The 17630-nt window shown below is 46.9% G+C and overlaps 1 protein-coding gene across 2 annotated transcripts in view; it reads left to right on the top strand.

The window, feature by feature from the left end:
* The window catches only part of LOC147455056 (serine/arginine-rich SC35-like splicing factor SCL30A), a 78307-nt gene extending 62978 nt beyond the window's left edge, over positions 1 to 15329 (top strand). For both annotated transcript variants that reach the window (XM_086513901.1, XM_086513900.1), the window contains exons 6-8: positions 14487 to 14762; positions 14841 to 14927; positions 15004 to 15329. In XM_086513901.1, the coding sequence (XP_086370027.1) occupies positions 14487 to 14762; positions 14841 to 14927; positions 15004 to 15073 (433 nt within the window). In that variant the 3' untranslated portion in view covers positions 15074 to 15329. The remainder of the gene's footprint in view (positions 1 to 14486; positions 14763 to 14840; positions 14928 to 15003) is intronic.
* The last annotated feature ends 2301 nt before the right edge of the window (positions 15330 to 17630 follow it).

The following is a 17630-nucleotide window of genomic DNA, read 5'->3' as shown; positions in this document are numbered from 1 at the left end:
AGAAGATGCATGTATTGTCCGAGAAGCTGTTGGTTGACTCGGAGAAGGGGTTTGCATTTGCATTTGATCCAAGCGAGTGTGAATCGATGCGAGGCTTGATGAAATTGCTGCCATCTGTTTTCTGAAAATTGCTATCAGATCTTCGGTGATATATTGTCGTCGCCATCTTGTCTCCATCGCCGATAATGTAGCAATAGCTACTGGGAAAAGAGTGTGCGCTGAACCATTGTTGGGCTGTGCTCGTTTGCAAACCAGGCACCAAGGGGTAGCAAACCCATGTTGTGCGCTAAGGGTGGGTTTGCCAATATCCGAGGCAATGGGACTTTCAAATCTGTTGAACCTACGGTGAAGGGGGCCTCTAGGGGCTGGTCCGCTGCAGGGTTGAATCGTCAAGAGTTCTTACGCTGGAAGGATGTTGGTGGCTGATTGTACGCTGGCTGCTTGATGGTTTATCATGGTTAAGTGCCTTTAAATTATGCCAGGTCAGCATATTTTGCCACATCAGCAAACTGGTGCCACGTCATCATAAATTTAAGGCTAGCGCTGGCTGAAATTGGAAGGGCTGTGTCGATTAAGGAAAGGCAGCGCTGAGACTTATGTATGGAAAGGGGTTAGCGCCAGAGAGGAATAGAGGGTGGCGAATGTGTAGGAGGGCCATCGTGAGGCTAAGAGGGGGCTTTTTGTGCCGGTTAGAGGGCCACGCTGGGATTCGATTCTTGCCCACGCTTGTCAAATTTAACTTTAAAAAAATTGGTTCAGTTGTTTTAAATATGGCCGCCCTTCATGTGAATTGTGCAAGAGGCACCAGCGTAGGAAGATCACTAGCGAAAGGCAATTCCAAAGCGCACGTAGACAGCGAAGAGGTCGGAGAGGGTGCGATCTTCTGCAGGGGGTGCGAGACTTTGGGCAGCCACCAGCGGGTAGAGGTGCCAAGAGGTGAGAGGGTCAAAGTTACCGGGGAACGCCCCCTAGCCCCCGTTCCGGCGTTCCGGGGGGCAGTTCCCTTCCCGAACGTTTCGGAACGTCTGACGTTCCAGGTGGCCAGTGCAAACCGGAATGGCCCTTCCGGAACGCCCCCGGAATGTTCCGGAATGCCCCTGGAACGGCCAACGGCTACAAACAAATTTGGCAAAAATTGGAAAAATTGAAGTAAATGTTTGGGCTTCTTTTTGAAGTGTGCAAGGCCTCAAGGACTCATAAAATGCACCCCCCTCCCCCTTTCTCTCCACAAGCTAATCCTCAAGGGTCAAGCTCTCTCCCTCTCACACTCTCAAGATCTCTCCCTCTCAAGACTCACTCTCTCAAGACTCACTCTCTCAAGGCTCAAGGCTTCAAGCCTTCAAGCTCTCTTCCTCTCCCTCCCACTCTCTCAAATCTCTCCCTCTCCCTCTCACTCTCTCGAGTCTCTCTCTCTCTCTCATCTTCATCTAGTCATAGCAAGGTTGAATGGTCTTCAAAACGAGTTTTTTGTGAGTATTAGAGTCAAAGCACTCTAATACTCCTTGTATTTAAACACAAGGAGCTAAAAAATGCACTATTTGGGTGTTTTTTAACCTCCCGTTCCGCGCCGTTCCCGTTCCGGACCCCTAGCCGTTCCCCCGTTCCGCGGGGATCCCGTCGTCGTTCCCGTTCCGCGTTTCGGGTAACTATGGAGAGGGTGTGTCCCTTCACCAAGGGGTGTGTGCCCCTTCACCAGAGGAAGGCAACACATGAAGAGGCATGCGCGGAACGAGCACCTGTTCCCGGGCCACGCCTATAGAGAATCAGCAAGCACGTGAGCCCAAGCTTCGGGTAAGAGATGCACGTCATCGTTCTGCAAGGCAATATTTGCTTCGGGAGCGGGTGAGGTTAAGTATGCCGGCTAGTATCCATTAGGAAAGCCCACCTTTCTTCTGCTTCCATACAACTGCGGGAAGGGGGGGAGAGGGTAGCGGCGAGGGTGAGAGGCTCACAACCTTCGGGTTTCGGGAAAAAATTTGCTATGATACCACTATAAGGATTGTGGGTACTAATCCTTAATTAAGTACTTAAACGCATGATTAAGACTTAAGAAACTTGAATTGAATTTAGAAACAAGACTCAGAAGAGAAGACTTTGTGTCTGATTGAATGATGATTGCCTGAAACTGAGTACAATAGGCTCCTTATATAGGATTCGAAGAGACACAAATGAAAAGACATGTCTCTTGGTGAAGAGACATGACTTTAGACGTAAAGACACATCCTTTCGGTGAAGAGCTACAACCATTGGGCGAAGAGTCGCACCCGTAGAGCGTAGGGGTGTGACCAGTCGTCGAAGGAGTGTGGCTTTTGGCGAAGAGGCACGTCTCTTGGGCGAAGAGGTGTGACCATCCAAGTGCAGGGGTCCTGCTTGGCATGGCACTTCGCGTATCTGCAACTAGTAGTAGATGTATTGCTGTTAACATAGTCACAATCATGACAGGAGCATCTCCTCATCTTGGGCCTCTTGGATCTCCCTAGCTCTGTTGTCTGATCACTCAATATACCTCTGTAATGTGCAGTGGAAGAGATTTATGCCAATTTAACCCAGGATGAGTGCTCAATGCTTACTCAAGGTTCCTTTTACTTCATGAGAGATGTACAAAGACTAAGAGAGAGGAGAGATCCTCTGAGTGAAGTTTCTCTGTGTGAGAAAGAAAAGAAAGAAAGAAAGATTTTTAACGTCTATGTCAGGCCGAAATCGGCCTATGAGACAAATCAAATGTACATGGTGTGTATGTCATCCGTCTATCGGAAAGACAAATGAAACAAAACTGATACAAAACTGAACTGAATGTAGGTAGTGGAGTATCTGAGGAGGGATGGAGCTCTATCTCTAGGGGTATATGCATGTCTATATGCTCAAGGTAGTACAATCATGAGAATGCATCAAGCTATCTAGCTCCATCCTGTACTAATGGGGGGATGTAAGATGTGGTACATGGGCGGGTCTGGTGCCAAGGCTACCCGGATGAAAGCTGTCGGGTCGGCCCTCATCTGAGCCACTCGCTCCTCAGTGGCACGGCGCTCCCGGGCTCGGATCTCCTCGATCTGTCGGTGGTGGGAGCTTGCGCCCCTGTAGCCTGTGACTCGTGGTCGTCGTCTAGCTCGGCTCACCTCCGCCTGTGGGAGTGTCACTCCCCTCTGAGTGTCTGGTGAGGGAGGGGCGGCAATCCTCTGAAAGAAGTCTGTGAGCTGCGACTGTCTCCCCTCTATCTGTGTAGCTGTGTGTGGCTGTAGTAGTGTGTCCCGATGGCTCTGTATCTCTAGTAAGAAACGTCCGAGCTGTCTCTGATCTCGAGAGTCCATGATCTCTCGGAGAGTGGGCTGTCCTCTGAATAAGGCCTCATACCTGCCTCTGATCTCAGTGTATGCTCTGCATCTACATACAAAGTGCTCCTCACTCTCCACCTCCTCTGTGCAGGCTCTGCAGACTCGCTCCTCCCTGGGAACACCAGTATGTCTCCCGATCTCAATCTCTAACCTGTGTGAAGCCACTCTCAGCTGACCAATCGCCACCCGTGAGCTATGTGGCATATATGTGTCCATGTAGCGTGGTCTCTGTATGAACCCCCCAAACAATATGGTGAGAAACTGGTCTCTGTAATTTGACATCCTCGTCCCCAAGCCAGGTGACTCCCAGACTCTCCTAGTGTATAGCTGCCACAGATCTTGTCTCAATACCAAGTTCCTCTCACTGCGAGAGAGGTGAACATATGGTGAGTGGGGGTCGTACTGGAATGGTGGTAGGCTCTCCATGTCAAGACCGTGTCCCTCAAACCATGCTCTGACCTGTGAGTACCATGCTCTCTCATGCCCACTCTCTGATAGCTGTATAGCTGCCTCAAATGCTCTACGAGTAAGTCTGTCAGGAGGTAGCTCTCTCATCCTCTGGATGAAGCAGACTGTCTGGAATAGTGCCTCTACAACCATAGGTGGTGTGGCGAGCTCGGCTCTAATAATGTCATGTGGCACTGTCTTCTTGTTGCGGAGCAAGCGTGAGATCATACATACCTGTGGCCTCTCAAGCTGTGTCCACTGGTCAGCTGTCAATCCTGGTGCCCATACTGCCGCCGAGTACATCAAGGCCGGGGTGACTAAGGTGTCGAAAAGCCACCCCTTCGTGCGGGGCTCCTGAAAGTGTGCCTGGTGGCATCTCCGCTCTAGCATGGCCAGAGCTGCATATCCTCGGGTGAGCCTGTCAGCAGCAGCCTGCCTCATAGTGAAGGGTCCTGGTAGGCTGGTGAATGTGATGCCAAGGTAGACATAGGAGGTGACTACATCAACCTGTCCTCCTGCTGCTGTGAAGGTGGCAGTGCTCCTCACTGCACTGGATGTGTGAGAGATCATAACCTTGGTTTTGCCAAGGTTCACAGTCAACCCCCTGTGTGTGTTGAATTCGTCCAAGGCCTCAAGATGGCGTTGCAAGCCCTCGGGTGACTCTGAAATCAACACAATATCATCAGCATATAACATGATGTGGACCGGAGTACCTGCCAAGTCGCTCCCCTCTCCTCCTGCTCGCAGTATGTAGTCGGAGATCTCGTCGATGTAGAGCCCAAAGAGTGTCGGGGAGAGTGGGCATCCTTGCTTAACACCAATGGTGCTAGCAATGGTCTCTGAAAAACCGCCTGGGCAACGAACTCGACCCGTCACCCTCTCGTAGAGAGCATATATGGCCCAAATCGTCTCTGTTGGTACCCTAATGCTGTGAAGGCGCTGGAAGAGTCTCTCGCGTGGGACTGTGTCAAAGGCCTTGCGGAAATCCACAAAGCAGCAGTAAAGCCTCTTCTTCCGCGCCTTTGCCCCATCAATGAGGCAGCGCAAAACGAAGATGTGATCAGTGGTGGAGAAAGCTCGTCTGAAACCTGCCTGGCCTGGAGCTCGTAAACCCTCGATCTCTGCGTAGCAGCTGAGCTGTGCCTCAAGTACTGCTCCATATAGCTTGGCCATCGTGTGGCCAATCATGATAGTCCTGTAGTTCCCTGGGTCCAGGTGTCGCCAGATTTGTGGATAGGCACTATGGTGTGCTGTGTCCACTCCTCTGGGAAGCCCTCCCCTATAGCCCGGTTGAAGACATGTGCAATCAACGGGACTATAGTGGAGGCCGCATAAATGATGTGCTCACTCTGTAATCCAGTATGGTCAGCTGATCGTCTGTGCTGCATGCGGTGTATGGCCCTCTCTACCATCTCTGCTGTAAAGAAGGAGGAGCACGTGGGGCGTGGCTCGTGTGGCTGTGGGATAGGAGGCTGCCCTGGCACCTCATAAAGTCGCTCTGCATAATCATGCCATATCTGTGGATCCTCAATAGCTGTAGTCGGACGTGGCTCGCGTAGGGTGCGCCATGCCGTCGCGCTATCCATGCTCATGAATAGGCGGTATAGCTCAAGCTCCTGTGCCTCTTCGAATGTTCGCCGCTTTTGGCGTGTCAACGTCTTCATATGCCGTCTGGCCTCTCTCTCTGTGATCTCTCCTAAGGCTCGCCGTGCACGGAGGCGTCGGTATAGCTCTCTGCACTCATCATCATACCAGCGGTTCTGAGGCATAGTCCCGGGGGGGGGAGTGCGTCCTGTTTGAGTGGTGTGTGGAAAAGAGCTAATAGCTGAAGTGTGGAGAACGGAAGAGATATGTGATGTGAGAACTGAGAGTGGTGTGGATGGGTGGAGGAGGCATAGGCCATGCTCGACCTCGGCCGAGTAAAGAGAGGCTAGCTCATGTGTGAAATGGATGGTGGTGTGTGGAGTGTGTGCTGTGGAGCTGGGTGGGATGGTATCTCCGGTGATGGAGAAAGAGAGGTATGTGTGGTCGGCTCCGATGGGTATGGGTGGAATGGTGAAGGATGTGATAAGGTGTGTAGCCTCCCTGGGTCCCAGAATATAGTCGACTGTACTCCCCCCTCCCTCTGCAACTCCATGTGGCATACAAGTCAGGCCCCCTGAGGTGGGCCACTGGACCATCCCGTTATAAATAACGAGACGGTGCTGGGAGCCAAGTCGAAGTAGATGTCGTCCGTAGGCTATGACTGGAGCTCTGTCTGCTGTATCTCTCATAGTAGCCTCCTCATCTAGAGTGTGTAGTGCCTCTGGGTCCTCGTGGTCATATGCCTCACACTGCTCACTGTGCGTACGAGCATTGAAGTCTCCCATAAGGAAGACTTCACCCAGTGTGGAGTACTCCATAATCTCCTCCGTGAGGCATGCGTACGGTGACTCCTGCTCAATAGGGGCGAATCTGGAGCCTGTGGGAGCAAAGTAGCAAAGGGCAATGTAGACGATCTTGTCTCGTGAGAGCTCGAGGCGAATCCACATGTAGCGGGCTTGTGGGTCTCGAGCAACAATCTGTAGTCTGCTGTGAAGCCCCTGTCTAAAGAGTATGGCCACTCCTCCTGAGCCGCGAGTGGTGTGCTGGCGCATACATCCCCGATGTAGAGACTCCCACTGGAATCCATGTATCCGTGGTAACCCTCTCTCTGGGCTCTCGTGTGTCTCTGTAAGTAGAATGATGTCTCGACCTCTCATCACCTCCTCAAGTCTCTCTGGGTGTGTCCATAGGTCTCCATTGCAATTCCAAACCGTGACATGAATCTCCTCGTGTGTCCCACAGGCCGCGAGTCCCTATGCGATGGTCTTGCCATCAATGATAACCCTACCATCTCGATATACTGCCTTCTTCCCTTCTTTGCAGGCTTGGTGGACTCTAGGCATGCACGCGCGACAGTGATCTTGTTGCATCTTTGTGAGGTCATCATCAAGATAAATCGGGGGGCCTTCTAGCCCTCTCAAGATGACCCTCTTTCGGAGGAAAGAAGTTCGAGACTCCTCGGAGGCGAATTGGAGGATGAGAGCTCTCTTCTTTGGATCTTTGCCGGCTCTCCAAACTTTGGAGAAAGGGATCTCTTCTTCCTTGTATCCCACTTTCTTGCATAAAGCTTTCCCATCGCTCTCGGGTGTAGACCCTTCTTCTTCTTTGATGCCGGTCACTCGCACATTGAGACGGCGAGCTTGTCGCATCTTCTCCTCCTCGATGGTTGTGTGTACGATGAGTACCTCATCTTTTTGGGCGAGAGAGAGAGAGAGAGAGAGAGAGAGAGAGAGAGAGAGAGAGAGAGAGAGGAGAGACTAACACCAGATGGGGTCCCAAACCCTCTTCCAAGGGTCCCCCTCTCTATCACTACAGAGGTATTTGCTTTAGATTGCACAAATGTTGATACAATGGTCCTAGATGTTGAGGTGCTGATGGGATCTTGCTACTGATGCTTGGATTTGTGAGGCTGAAAATAGAAAATGCTAGGGATGCTGAATGGGATATGCAATCTCGACGATGCTATGGGCTGACTTACTATGGTCGATGTCAAGGGTGGGCTGAAAACTGAAAAAATGATGGCTGATTTGAGGGCTGAATCTGAAAATGCTGGTATAACCAGCTTGTACAACGTAGAGGGCGGTACTATTTCAATTACCTGTTAACTTTACATAGAGCACTGAGAAGGAAAGAGAAACAGTTGTGTCCAGCGACTAGAATGTCACTGCGCACACGAGACCGACACCCTGTAGGCCCCAAAGACTGGCGCCCCTGTCGGTATTTCTTTATTCAAATTAAGGTAGACGATCCGACCACTTAGTACAAGCTTTCACAAAGCTGTTCAAACCTGGCGAGGGCTGAAAACGCAGGTTTTCGACCTGATTTCGGCAGCATAACGGCGCAAAAACCCCTGTAGGTCAAAAGTACCTGTCTAGGGCGGATTCCCTCGCTATCTAGAAGCTTTATGGTGAGCTGTCACAGAAATTCAGCGGGCTGTAATTCTCTGTTTTTCACTGCCGGGTGCCCAAAAGTCTGTATACGCATCCCAAGGCTCTCACAAGGCTCTCCTGGTGTTCCCTTGCAGTTTAGGTGCGAAACCCTAAACCTGCAAAAAAACACAGCAGGCTGTAATTCCCTGTTTCTGATCATTTTTAGCAGAGCGAACACACCTACACGTGTCCCAAGGGCTCCCGCACGCAATGGGATAGTTCCCTTTTGAATTGGATGAGTTTTCACCCGAGAAAACTCTTCAAACTCACAATCTTTCGCGATGGAACTGTGCGTACCTGTGGGGGATTAGCAATTAGCTAATCCGGTTCCTGTTCAGAAGGCTCTTGCCTTGGCAAACACACATGAACCCCCAGAACTGTACATGTTCATCTGAGTAGCCCAACTAGTGGGGCATTACCATATGTGCCAAAGGTGGGAGAGAGATGCACGAGAGCAAATCATCGTGCTACATGAGACAGAGGAGAAGGCAAGCTTTCCATTAAAGCTGTAGACCTGCACCCACTACTCTCACACACACTGTAGGTCACTTATGTGTAAAAATCCAGCCCCCAACCTCAAGTGGGCGCCTCCTCTTGTTGAGGTGTCCTGCAGGCTGCTTTCCTCTCGCCAAGTGTCCAGTTTGCCCCTTTGAGGTAATTCCCTAGTTCCCACTGACTTATAAAGTTATAAGTGACTTTCCGAGTGGCCCATACTTCATTTGGCGCACACAGGCTTCCATACTCATCAAAATTCAGTGCTAACTGGCCAAACCAATCCTAGACTGACCGACCTAGACTCCTGATGCGAGAAACCTGTTTGGCCGCAGTCATTTCACACTGGCCATGCAATGTCCACTTGCACCTTTTTAAGGGTTTCGAGTAAAAATAAATAAAAATATCTCGGTATCTCTTGATATCACACATTCTATGATGGGAATCCAAGATAGACATGTTTTCGGAAATGTAGCGTTGGACGATTAAACAATCCCACCAACCTGGCTACGACACATATATTAAGCATAGAAGTCTTCTAGTGTACTCTCAAGCACAAACTTAATTCTGTATGGAAAGAGTAGAAACAATTGCTTAACTACTCTCTTGAGCATCATGAACCATGCTCTTGCCTTGCTCCAAAAAGGCTACATCAAGTCACTGTGGGTTTTATCTAAAAGGCTTCAAGATACAATTGCAATAGCTGAGGTGAATCAACCAATTCAGACTCTTCCATCCATTTGGCATCCAACGATGGATTGTTCTTGAACTTCACCAAATAGCGTCTTGCAACTTTTCCTCTAACCTTTCTTTCCTTATGTGCCAATATCTGTTCAGGAACAAGAATCTCAATTCTTCCACTTCGGGTTGTTCCTCATCGAGCATATTCTCTGGCACATTACCAACAAAGGGTCTTAGAAGGCTGACATGAAAAGCATTATGTATTTTCCAGCCATCTGGTAGCTTCAACCTATAAGCTACATCGCTGATCTTTTCCAAAATCTGAAAAGGACCATAATATCGCATACTGAGCTTAGGAAACAAGCGTTCCTTGCCTTTCCTTTTCCTTAACCTCGCCTTTTCAAAGCGCAAAAGCACCCAATCACCAAGTGAAAATACAAGTTCACGACGGTGACGATCAGTAGCTTTCTTTTGCTTAGCCTGAGTCTTCTCAAGAGCAATCTTTATCTTCCTGTATGTTTCATCCATATCTTGCACATACTTGTCTGCGTCAAATATCTTGTCCTTAGTCTGCAAAATGGGCGGGACTTTCTTCCCTCCTTCCACTATCTCAAATGGTTCCTTACCTGTTGATGTATGCACAGTGTTATTGTAAGCATATTCAACCAATGGGAGATGGTGTTCCCAAGTTGCCTTGTGCTCTAACACATAACATTTGAGCAGATCCAGGACATTAGAATTTGCCTCTTCTGACTGTCCATCAGTTTGCGGATGAAACGAAGAAGAGAACTTTAGCGTAGTGCCCATGTTCTCAAACAATGCTTTCCAGAAAAGACTCGTCATACGTGGATCCCTGTCATTGACAGTTGACCGAGGCATCCCGTGGTATTTAAAGATATTGCTCATAAATATCTTGACCATGTGTTCTAGCTTTATCTTCTTCCTAAGAGGAATGAAATGGGCCTGCTTACTGAACCTGCAAATGATAGTCCAAATCCCATCATTGCCTGTTTGCGTTCTTGGAAGATCAAAGATAAAGTCCATTGCTATGCTTTCCCATGGCCTATCAGGGATCGGCAATGGCTTCAACAATCCCGGTTGCTTTTGTCTGTCAAATTTGACTTTTTGGCATACTAAGCATGAACTTACAAATGTGTCAACATCGTGACGCAAAGCTGGCCAATAGAAGAATGCCTCAACCCCTTTCACTGTTGCATCAATTCCACAATGCCCAACATAAGGTTGAGCGTGACTTTCCATCAAAATCTTTGGCCGTAACTGTTTAGTAACGCATAACTTTCAATGCATCATGAGAAAGTCATTCTTAAGCATATAGTGCTCATGATGTTGCCCATCAACAAGCTGGTCATAGATCCTTGCAAAATCTGAATCTTCAGCATATTGTGTCTTCATTACGTCTAATTCGCAATGGTACGGAATTGACACTGCTGAAATTTGGGGCTTTCGTGACAACGCATCAGCCACCACGTTCTTTTTCCCTTGCACATGCACAATCTGAAAATGGAACATTGACAAGATGTTTGCCCATCGCATGTGCTTCTCAGACAACTTCGTCTATGTGAGAAAATATCGCAAGGTTTGATGATCCGTTTGGACAACAAAATCACCCCCTAGTAGATAGTGTTTCCAACTAGTGAGAGCATGAATTACTGCCAACAGTTCTTTCTCATAGACTTGCAAGTTCCTTTCGGTCTTCAAAAGAATTCCACTCTCATATGCGACTACTCGGCCATTCTGCATTAGAACTGCACCAAGACTATGGCCACATGCATCACACTGAACCACAAAAGGTTTCGAAAGATCTGGCAAAATGATTACCGGATCTGAAGTTGGCTTCTCTTTCAAGTCTTTGAACGCTAAAATTTCTTAGGCTGTCCACTTGAAAGTAACTCCTTTTCCTTGCAATGCATGGAGTGGAGAAGTAATCTCAACAAAATTTCGGATGAACCTCCTGTAGTAGGAACATAAGCCTAGAAAGCTTCGAATGTCATGTACGGACTTCAAGTCTGGCTGTCACGTGACACATCCAACCCTATGTGTCCGTGGACAAGCTACAGCATGATCAGGGTTCAGTGAGTCCAGTCAGTCTAGATTAGAAGTGATCTGGCACTTTTGTGAGTCTATTCGTAGACCGTGCATGCCCAGTCACTTAGTGTAGATGTATATCCTCTGGTTGCACACAATATGATCATAAGCATTCCCATCAAAATCCTTTAGGGGAATTTTCCAGTGCATTTTACCTATTTTTGGCATTTTTCACTTATTAATTTAAGTGACTTTCCAACAAAAGTAGGTAGGGCAATTTGGGTAAGAAAATATATAAGCAAACCAAAGCTAGCACTAAATGGCAGAAGAGGCAACAGGAGCCAAGCTCAGCAGGCAACTTCTCCAACAAGACCCTTGGTGGTTTTCCTCCCAGCAAGAAGCAAGAACCATCGCCATAGACCTTCCGTCACCTAGTGTTTTTGGGAAGCATCATCAGTTAGCGTTTTGCATCAGCATCATCGCCAGAAGAACCCAGCAGATAGCGTTTTTGCATCAACATCATCGCCAACAGAAGACCTTCCCTAGCGTTTTTGCAGAAGCTCAGCCTAGCGTTTTTGCAGAACATCAGCCCTCTCTCTCTCGGGCCGCACTAACCCTGTACGGAGGTCTATTTGGGGTTACAACCTGGCACCAAATCTATCGCATGATCCTCAAGTCTCTCCGGCGGTAATTGAGATGGTAACGAATCTTAAAAACAGTTGTTGAACTCTCGCAAAAAAGCTGACCTCTCTTTAATTAACAAAGATAAATCTGACTGACAGTTATCTAAAACATCATGTGAAAAAATCTAGTACGCAGAAATATGATTTTTAATTACAGAAGTGATAGGAGAAGTTGATACAATAGGGATAGACTCTCCTTTCAGCTCTACATCCAAGATATGAGTCTTGCCCCTATGCTGCAAGGTGACCTTTTTGTTGAAAGCATCCAACACTCCATTTACTCGGAACATCCATGGAATGCCTAACAAAACATCGTACCCTTCCAATATATAAAGCTCTGCGATATCGACATAAGATTGGATGTGTAGATGCATCTTTCCAATGATGGGAGTTACAGACGGTGAATGGCCACGACATGCCAAACCTGCCTCCCGACGTGATATACAACTCTGGTGAGATAAAGTTTACCTTTGCGCATGGATCAAAGAAAATAAGTGCTATTTGATCCCTAACTTTAACCCACACTGTGCATAGCTTATTGACATCCGTTTGAAATAAACCCACCCATGTGGCCGGTGCTCGTTCTTGCGTTAATAAAGTTGTTCACCATGAAATCGCATTTCCTTTCAAGAAAATGGCAACTTTCCGAACCTTCGAAGCCTTTGTAAAATTCCCCTATGCATATGCAGTATCAAATTGTTGGAGGAAGGTAAGAGACTTCATCTTGTCATCAAAATCACTAAAAGTGTTAAAGGCATCACCTTGTTTGTATGTTTCGGCTTGTCAAGACTCGAGCACTGTCAAATTGTCATAAGGGAGTGTCTACAATGGGTACGCTGGTTGGAATCATCTGTACTCCTTGGCCACTAACATTTTGGCCTCCTAGTGCCATATTTGTTTGCTGATCCAAAAACCAGCCATACCAAAATTGGCCTGTGGCACCCCAAATTGGCCTTGATCAGCCTACTATGCAAGAAAAAGTTCTCAAGGATAACCATAAGCTTTTGTGCATCCTCTAAAGTGTGTGCTAGAAGCACTAGATCATCCGCATACAACAAAAGCATGATAACTGCATTGCAAATAGTGACCTCTTCAATGCCTACTTCTTGCATAAAGTCAAGTACCATTTGTTCCAATCAATGCATAGAACAAAGAGAGTTGATGACAATGGGACATCCTTGTTTAACCCCATTAGTGCTTGTAAATTTTTTTGAAAATTCCTCTGCCCTCTTCCCATGGGTAATTGACATATCACCTTCTCATAGATTCAAGAAATCACAAGTATAACTCTCTTGGCACTTGGAGTTCTTTCATGCTTCTACTCTGAAACCTTGGCTGTAAGCCAACATTACTATACACGGGGTTTGACATCATGCCTTGCATACCCCCAAACTCTGTTCGTGGCATGTACTACCTGATACTCGCTGATGTTTCAAGGCACTTATGTTGACCCTTTTCCCTATTTCAAATTCTCGCTTGGTCAAGTGCAACATTTTGCACATGATGCTGGGGAAATCACTCTTGATGCCTACAGGATTTACTTTGACTGTTTCTAGGCTTCGGAACCTCATGGTGCTCCACTTTTTGTATCTCTTATTTTTCGTGGGTTTTCCTCGCTCTGAGGTTTCCCACCTGTAAATTCCATCAACATGATTTACCAAAAAAAAAAAAAAAAGAGTGTGTACGTGTGCGCGCGGGCCTCGATGTGCATGTTTTTTTTTTTGGTTGTTTCTTGCTGTTTCTACGTTTCTTTGGGGTGACTGCGGTGGCCTCCAGTGTGGTGGTCCCCTCCATACGGAGGCTACTTGATGGGTTTGGATGGTGAGCGATTCCACTCATGCTTTTGGATTGGTGGTTCCCTCACATTGCTGCTGCTCCTCTTGGTCATCCTCGCCCTGCTGGTGGTTGCCCTTCTGATTTTCGACGCGGACCTTGCTAGACCCTCTTTCTGTGGTGCTTTTTAGTGGCTACTTGGCGGTTGACCCAAGGTGTCCTCCCTTCCTCCATGGCATTCATTGGTGGCACTTTCTTGTCTTGCTGGTGGTTGCTTTGCTGGCTTCAATGCTGACCTTGTTGGCCTTCTCTTTCTAAAAAGCACCAATCTGGTGGTTGCCTCGTGGTCCCTTCGACTTCTTTCATAGCATTTCATTGGTGTTTATCTTTTTTCCTCAATGGACACCGTTTGTGGCAGCAGTCCCCCATCCTTCAACCTCTTGTGCAGTGTTTGCTTCTCAGCGCGTCTTTTGATGTTATCCTAGGCTTCTTCAGTTACGTCCCATATTTTCCTGGTTGGTTTTCCTCTTCACAATAGTTTGGTGGTGCCTATCTATCAGAGGTTTTGGTCAATACCCTCTCCCTCTTCCTCCTCTCCCTTCAGTAGTTGCTAGGGCTCTTTTTACCTTCATTAGAAGGGGTTTTTCACCCTCGTGTGTTTTTTCAGTATTTTCGGCACCGACCCCTGGAACAAAGGTAGACTAGGGAGACATTTGCTGTGTAATTTTAACATGAACTTTGACCAGCCTGATGATTGTGTTGTCAAGCTGCTATGTTTAGAAAAAGCGTAATGGGTGTCGATCTCCCCCCCTCCCCTCCCCGGACTCTCCACATTTTGGGTAGGTCATTCTTCATCTGATGATGTTGTCAATGTGCCCTGTTCAGAACAAGGATGGTGAATGTGAAAAGATTTATTTCCATTTGAGATCTACTGGGTAGATTGATTGGGTCATTTTCATGTAATTGTTGCAGTATCTTCCTCATATCTGAGTAGTTACCGACATGGTGGTGTTTTTTAGGTCTCCACATGATTACTCTCCTCCTGAATTTCCTTTAGGATCACCAAGTCCCGACAGACATGAACTCAGGAACAGAGGGCCCAAGGGTGGGTGGTCTGGCTCAGCGAGTAGGAAGTACAGGGACCGATCTCCATCTGGATCTCCAGTAAGTCCATCTGGTAGATGTATTCAGAAGAGTAGTAAGCATGAAACGCATTCAGGAAGCTGCATGGAAGCTAAGCATTCTGCAAGTGGGAGACACTCGACTCCTCATAATGATGGCTCTCCGGCTGAGAGGTTTGTCGAATATATGTATTTTATTACTTCGTTTCAGTGTGGTCACAAGAGCTACAAGTGATGGTTTCTCTATGCAAGGTACTCTGAATCGCCCCCCCATTCTCCTTCGCTGCATAAACAGGGTCGCTCATCATGCCGCTCGAAGTCTCCTCCACAAGAGGATGAGTAAGCAACCTCACCATTTGATTCTCGAGTGTTTCAGCAGGAACTTAAATGATTAATCTGATTTTTAATGTACCAGTTCACCCTGCCATTCTGGCAAAGAGCATTCCAGCAAAGGACCATCACCTGAGCATTCATCAATGGACTAGGGTTAGTGCCATACCAGCTTTTTGCAGTCATAAGCCTGTGCGAAGAGCAGGGAAACTCAAGATGTGTTTTTGTAAAGTGTAAGCTTCTCTTGTTTGTCACTAAAAATGGTGCTACGATAGCAGTGGCAGGGCAAGTATCACGCCAATGGTTGATTTGGGTGTTTTGAGATTTGTGCCCTATGAACTGAACTCATTAGGGTGGAGTGTGTGTAGTGTTTACTCAGATTGTTGTCTAAAGTGATTCGTTGGGGATTTCTCTCTCTCTTTTTTTTGGCAAAATAGTGGGGCTTGGTACCCTTTTGTATTACGTAATCAAAATTACAAGCCCAAAGGCATACACACATAACAAATATGATAGTGAAAAGCCCCTTGAGATATTCAATGATTACAAACCATAGGGGAAAAACTACCAGCGATGCAAAGTTACAAAAGATGGGTGATACAACAAAAGTTAGGCAAGGGATTGAGGGAAGAAAGTAGTAGAGAGCTAAAGCAAAAGCATGCCTCTTGACGTCGAGAGGAGGTGGAAAACTCGACGAAAGAATCTCCGATAGCCAACTCCAGATCTCCAAGGCCGTGTACAACAACACATCCTATCAGAAGAGACATCACTGCCGCAAGAAGTTTGTGCACCAAAAATCCGGGAGAGAGAGAGAGAGCCTCTAGCCATCCATGGCAATGGTCAACATGGCTATGACATTCTTCAACCTGCAAGCAAAAGTAGTACATGATGCCAATTTGAAGGCGAGGCAAGAACCGCCCAACACACCCAGCAACCCACACCCACCAAACCAATTCCAAACCTAAATCACACGTCAAGCAGGATAAAAAACAAAAAAGAACAAGGAGGAAACAAGCAAAACGGCTAAACATACATGCACACACACCTCAACCACAAGTAGTCATGCAAAACGCACTCACCCCAAACACATGCAAATCCACAAGCACAAGCATCACAGAAATGTAAAACTAGTGCAGAGGTTGTCCAAAAGAGAGTCAAGGACTAATCCATAGAAACAAAGGAGGACAAGGAAACTGCATGCCTAACAAATAAAAGTTGTCTAAGCAAATAGACTCACCCAGTTCAGGAGAGGAGCTTAAAATAGAGGATGGGGAGTCGATTCTTATCAAAGGCTTGTGTTGGGAAGTTTTTGCCTGGTCGCATAAGAACTTGGGGGGGATTAAATGCAGAAATCTGCCAGCACACTACCCCCCTCATACAAAATGTAAAGGTTAGAAATGAAGGGAATTCACACAACGATATGTTTTCTTGGAATATCATAGAGGGGAGAGATGGTTTCTCAGATGAAAATTTTACCTATGAAATTGAGTATGTTGAGTGTTGATAGTGATAGTTCCAAACATGATTTTCACTATAACAGATCAATGATGAAGGCACTCATTCCCAATGTGGGGCTCATATTCCACAAACAGCTCTAAGGCCTCCCTTCTGTCTGAATTCATGGTAAGGACCAAGCTTTCCTAGACTATTCCAAAAATAGAATCTTAGAGGGAAGAAGAGGAGAAAATCATAATGTTTCGTCCCCAATTTACCGATGGTGGTACTCTCTTTTTGTCTGTTTGCATTTGTGCATCTAGGCCTCTCGTATTCCTCTATTCTTTCACTAGGTTTACCAATAAGCTCTTTGGTTAGCTTCTCAATTATCCACTCAATGGAACCTTCACTGAATTACTTTCTTTTATCTCATTTTGATTGAAGTGGTTTTTTATTTGGAAGATAAATCATTTTTTAGCAACCCATTTAGCAATTTTGTCATTGCATTATGAGGTTTTGTTTCGGTAAGCACATGGACTTCACAGGCTATTAAGTCCAGTTTTTGGAGTCGATTAGGTCCAACAAATGTCTTTCCAATAGAATTTCCATGAGCAACCCTTGAGAAACAAAGTAGCACTTGGTGCTATTCTCTTTAATAAGCTCGTCACTATTTTCTTTGTGTTGCCTCTAGTAAAGAGGCCAATTCTACAAGCTGTCAATGCCATCCCAAGGCAAGGACCTATTTCCACAAAGAAGAAAATATGTCATTCTTCAACCAAAGGGAGAAGCCGCCAATAAAGAGGAGCTTCGCACCAAGTATTACAAAGTTGTGTTGAGCAATATATTCAGATGAACTCTCTCTCTCTCTCTCTCTCTCTCTCTCTCTCTCTCTCTCTCTCATCATTGCGTAGCCTGTTGCACCCTCTGCATCATCGCGTAGCCTGCAGTACTCCACTTGCGCAACCTGCACCCCCCCTCACGCTGCGCATCCGCTCCGCCCAGCCTACTGCTGTGATTCACACATACAAACCCCTCATGCTGCACATCCTCCCCCCAGCTTGCTGCTATGACAGCGCGCCCAACCTCCCCCCCCCCCCCCCCCCCTTCAGCCGAAAGGTACATACACCCGGCAAAATTCAAAATCCAGGAGGAATTTTCACAGTCTCTGCTTTTCCGAATTTTTGAATTTTCAAAATCCTGCATTTTTCAGACCTGCAGGGATTTTTACAAGGAATTTGGAAACTGCAGAACTCACAGAAATTGTAAATTGACACGTACAAA

This window comes from Adiantum capillus-veneris, chromosome 6 (genome assembly GCF_014529385.1).
Source record: "Adiantum capillus-veneris isolate H3 chromosome 6, ASM1452938v2, whole genome shotgun sequence".
Taxonomy (NCBI): domain Eukaryota; kingdom Viridiplantae; phylum Streptophyta; class Polypodiopsida; order Polypodiales; family Pteridaceae; genus Adiantum; species Adiantum capillus-veneris.
Note: the sequence above shows the minus strand (reverse complement) of the source record. Positions and strands in the feature narration are given on the sequence as shown.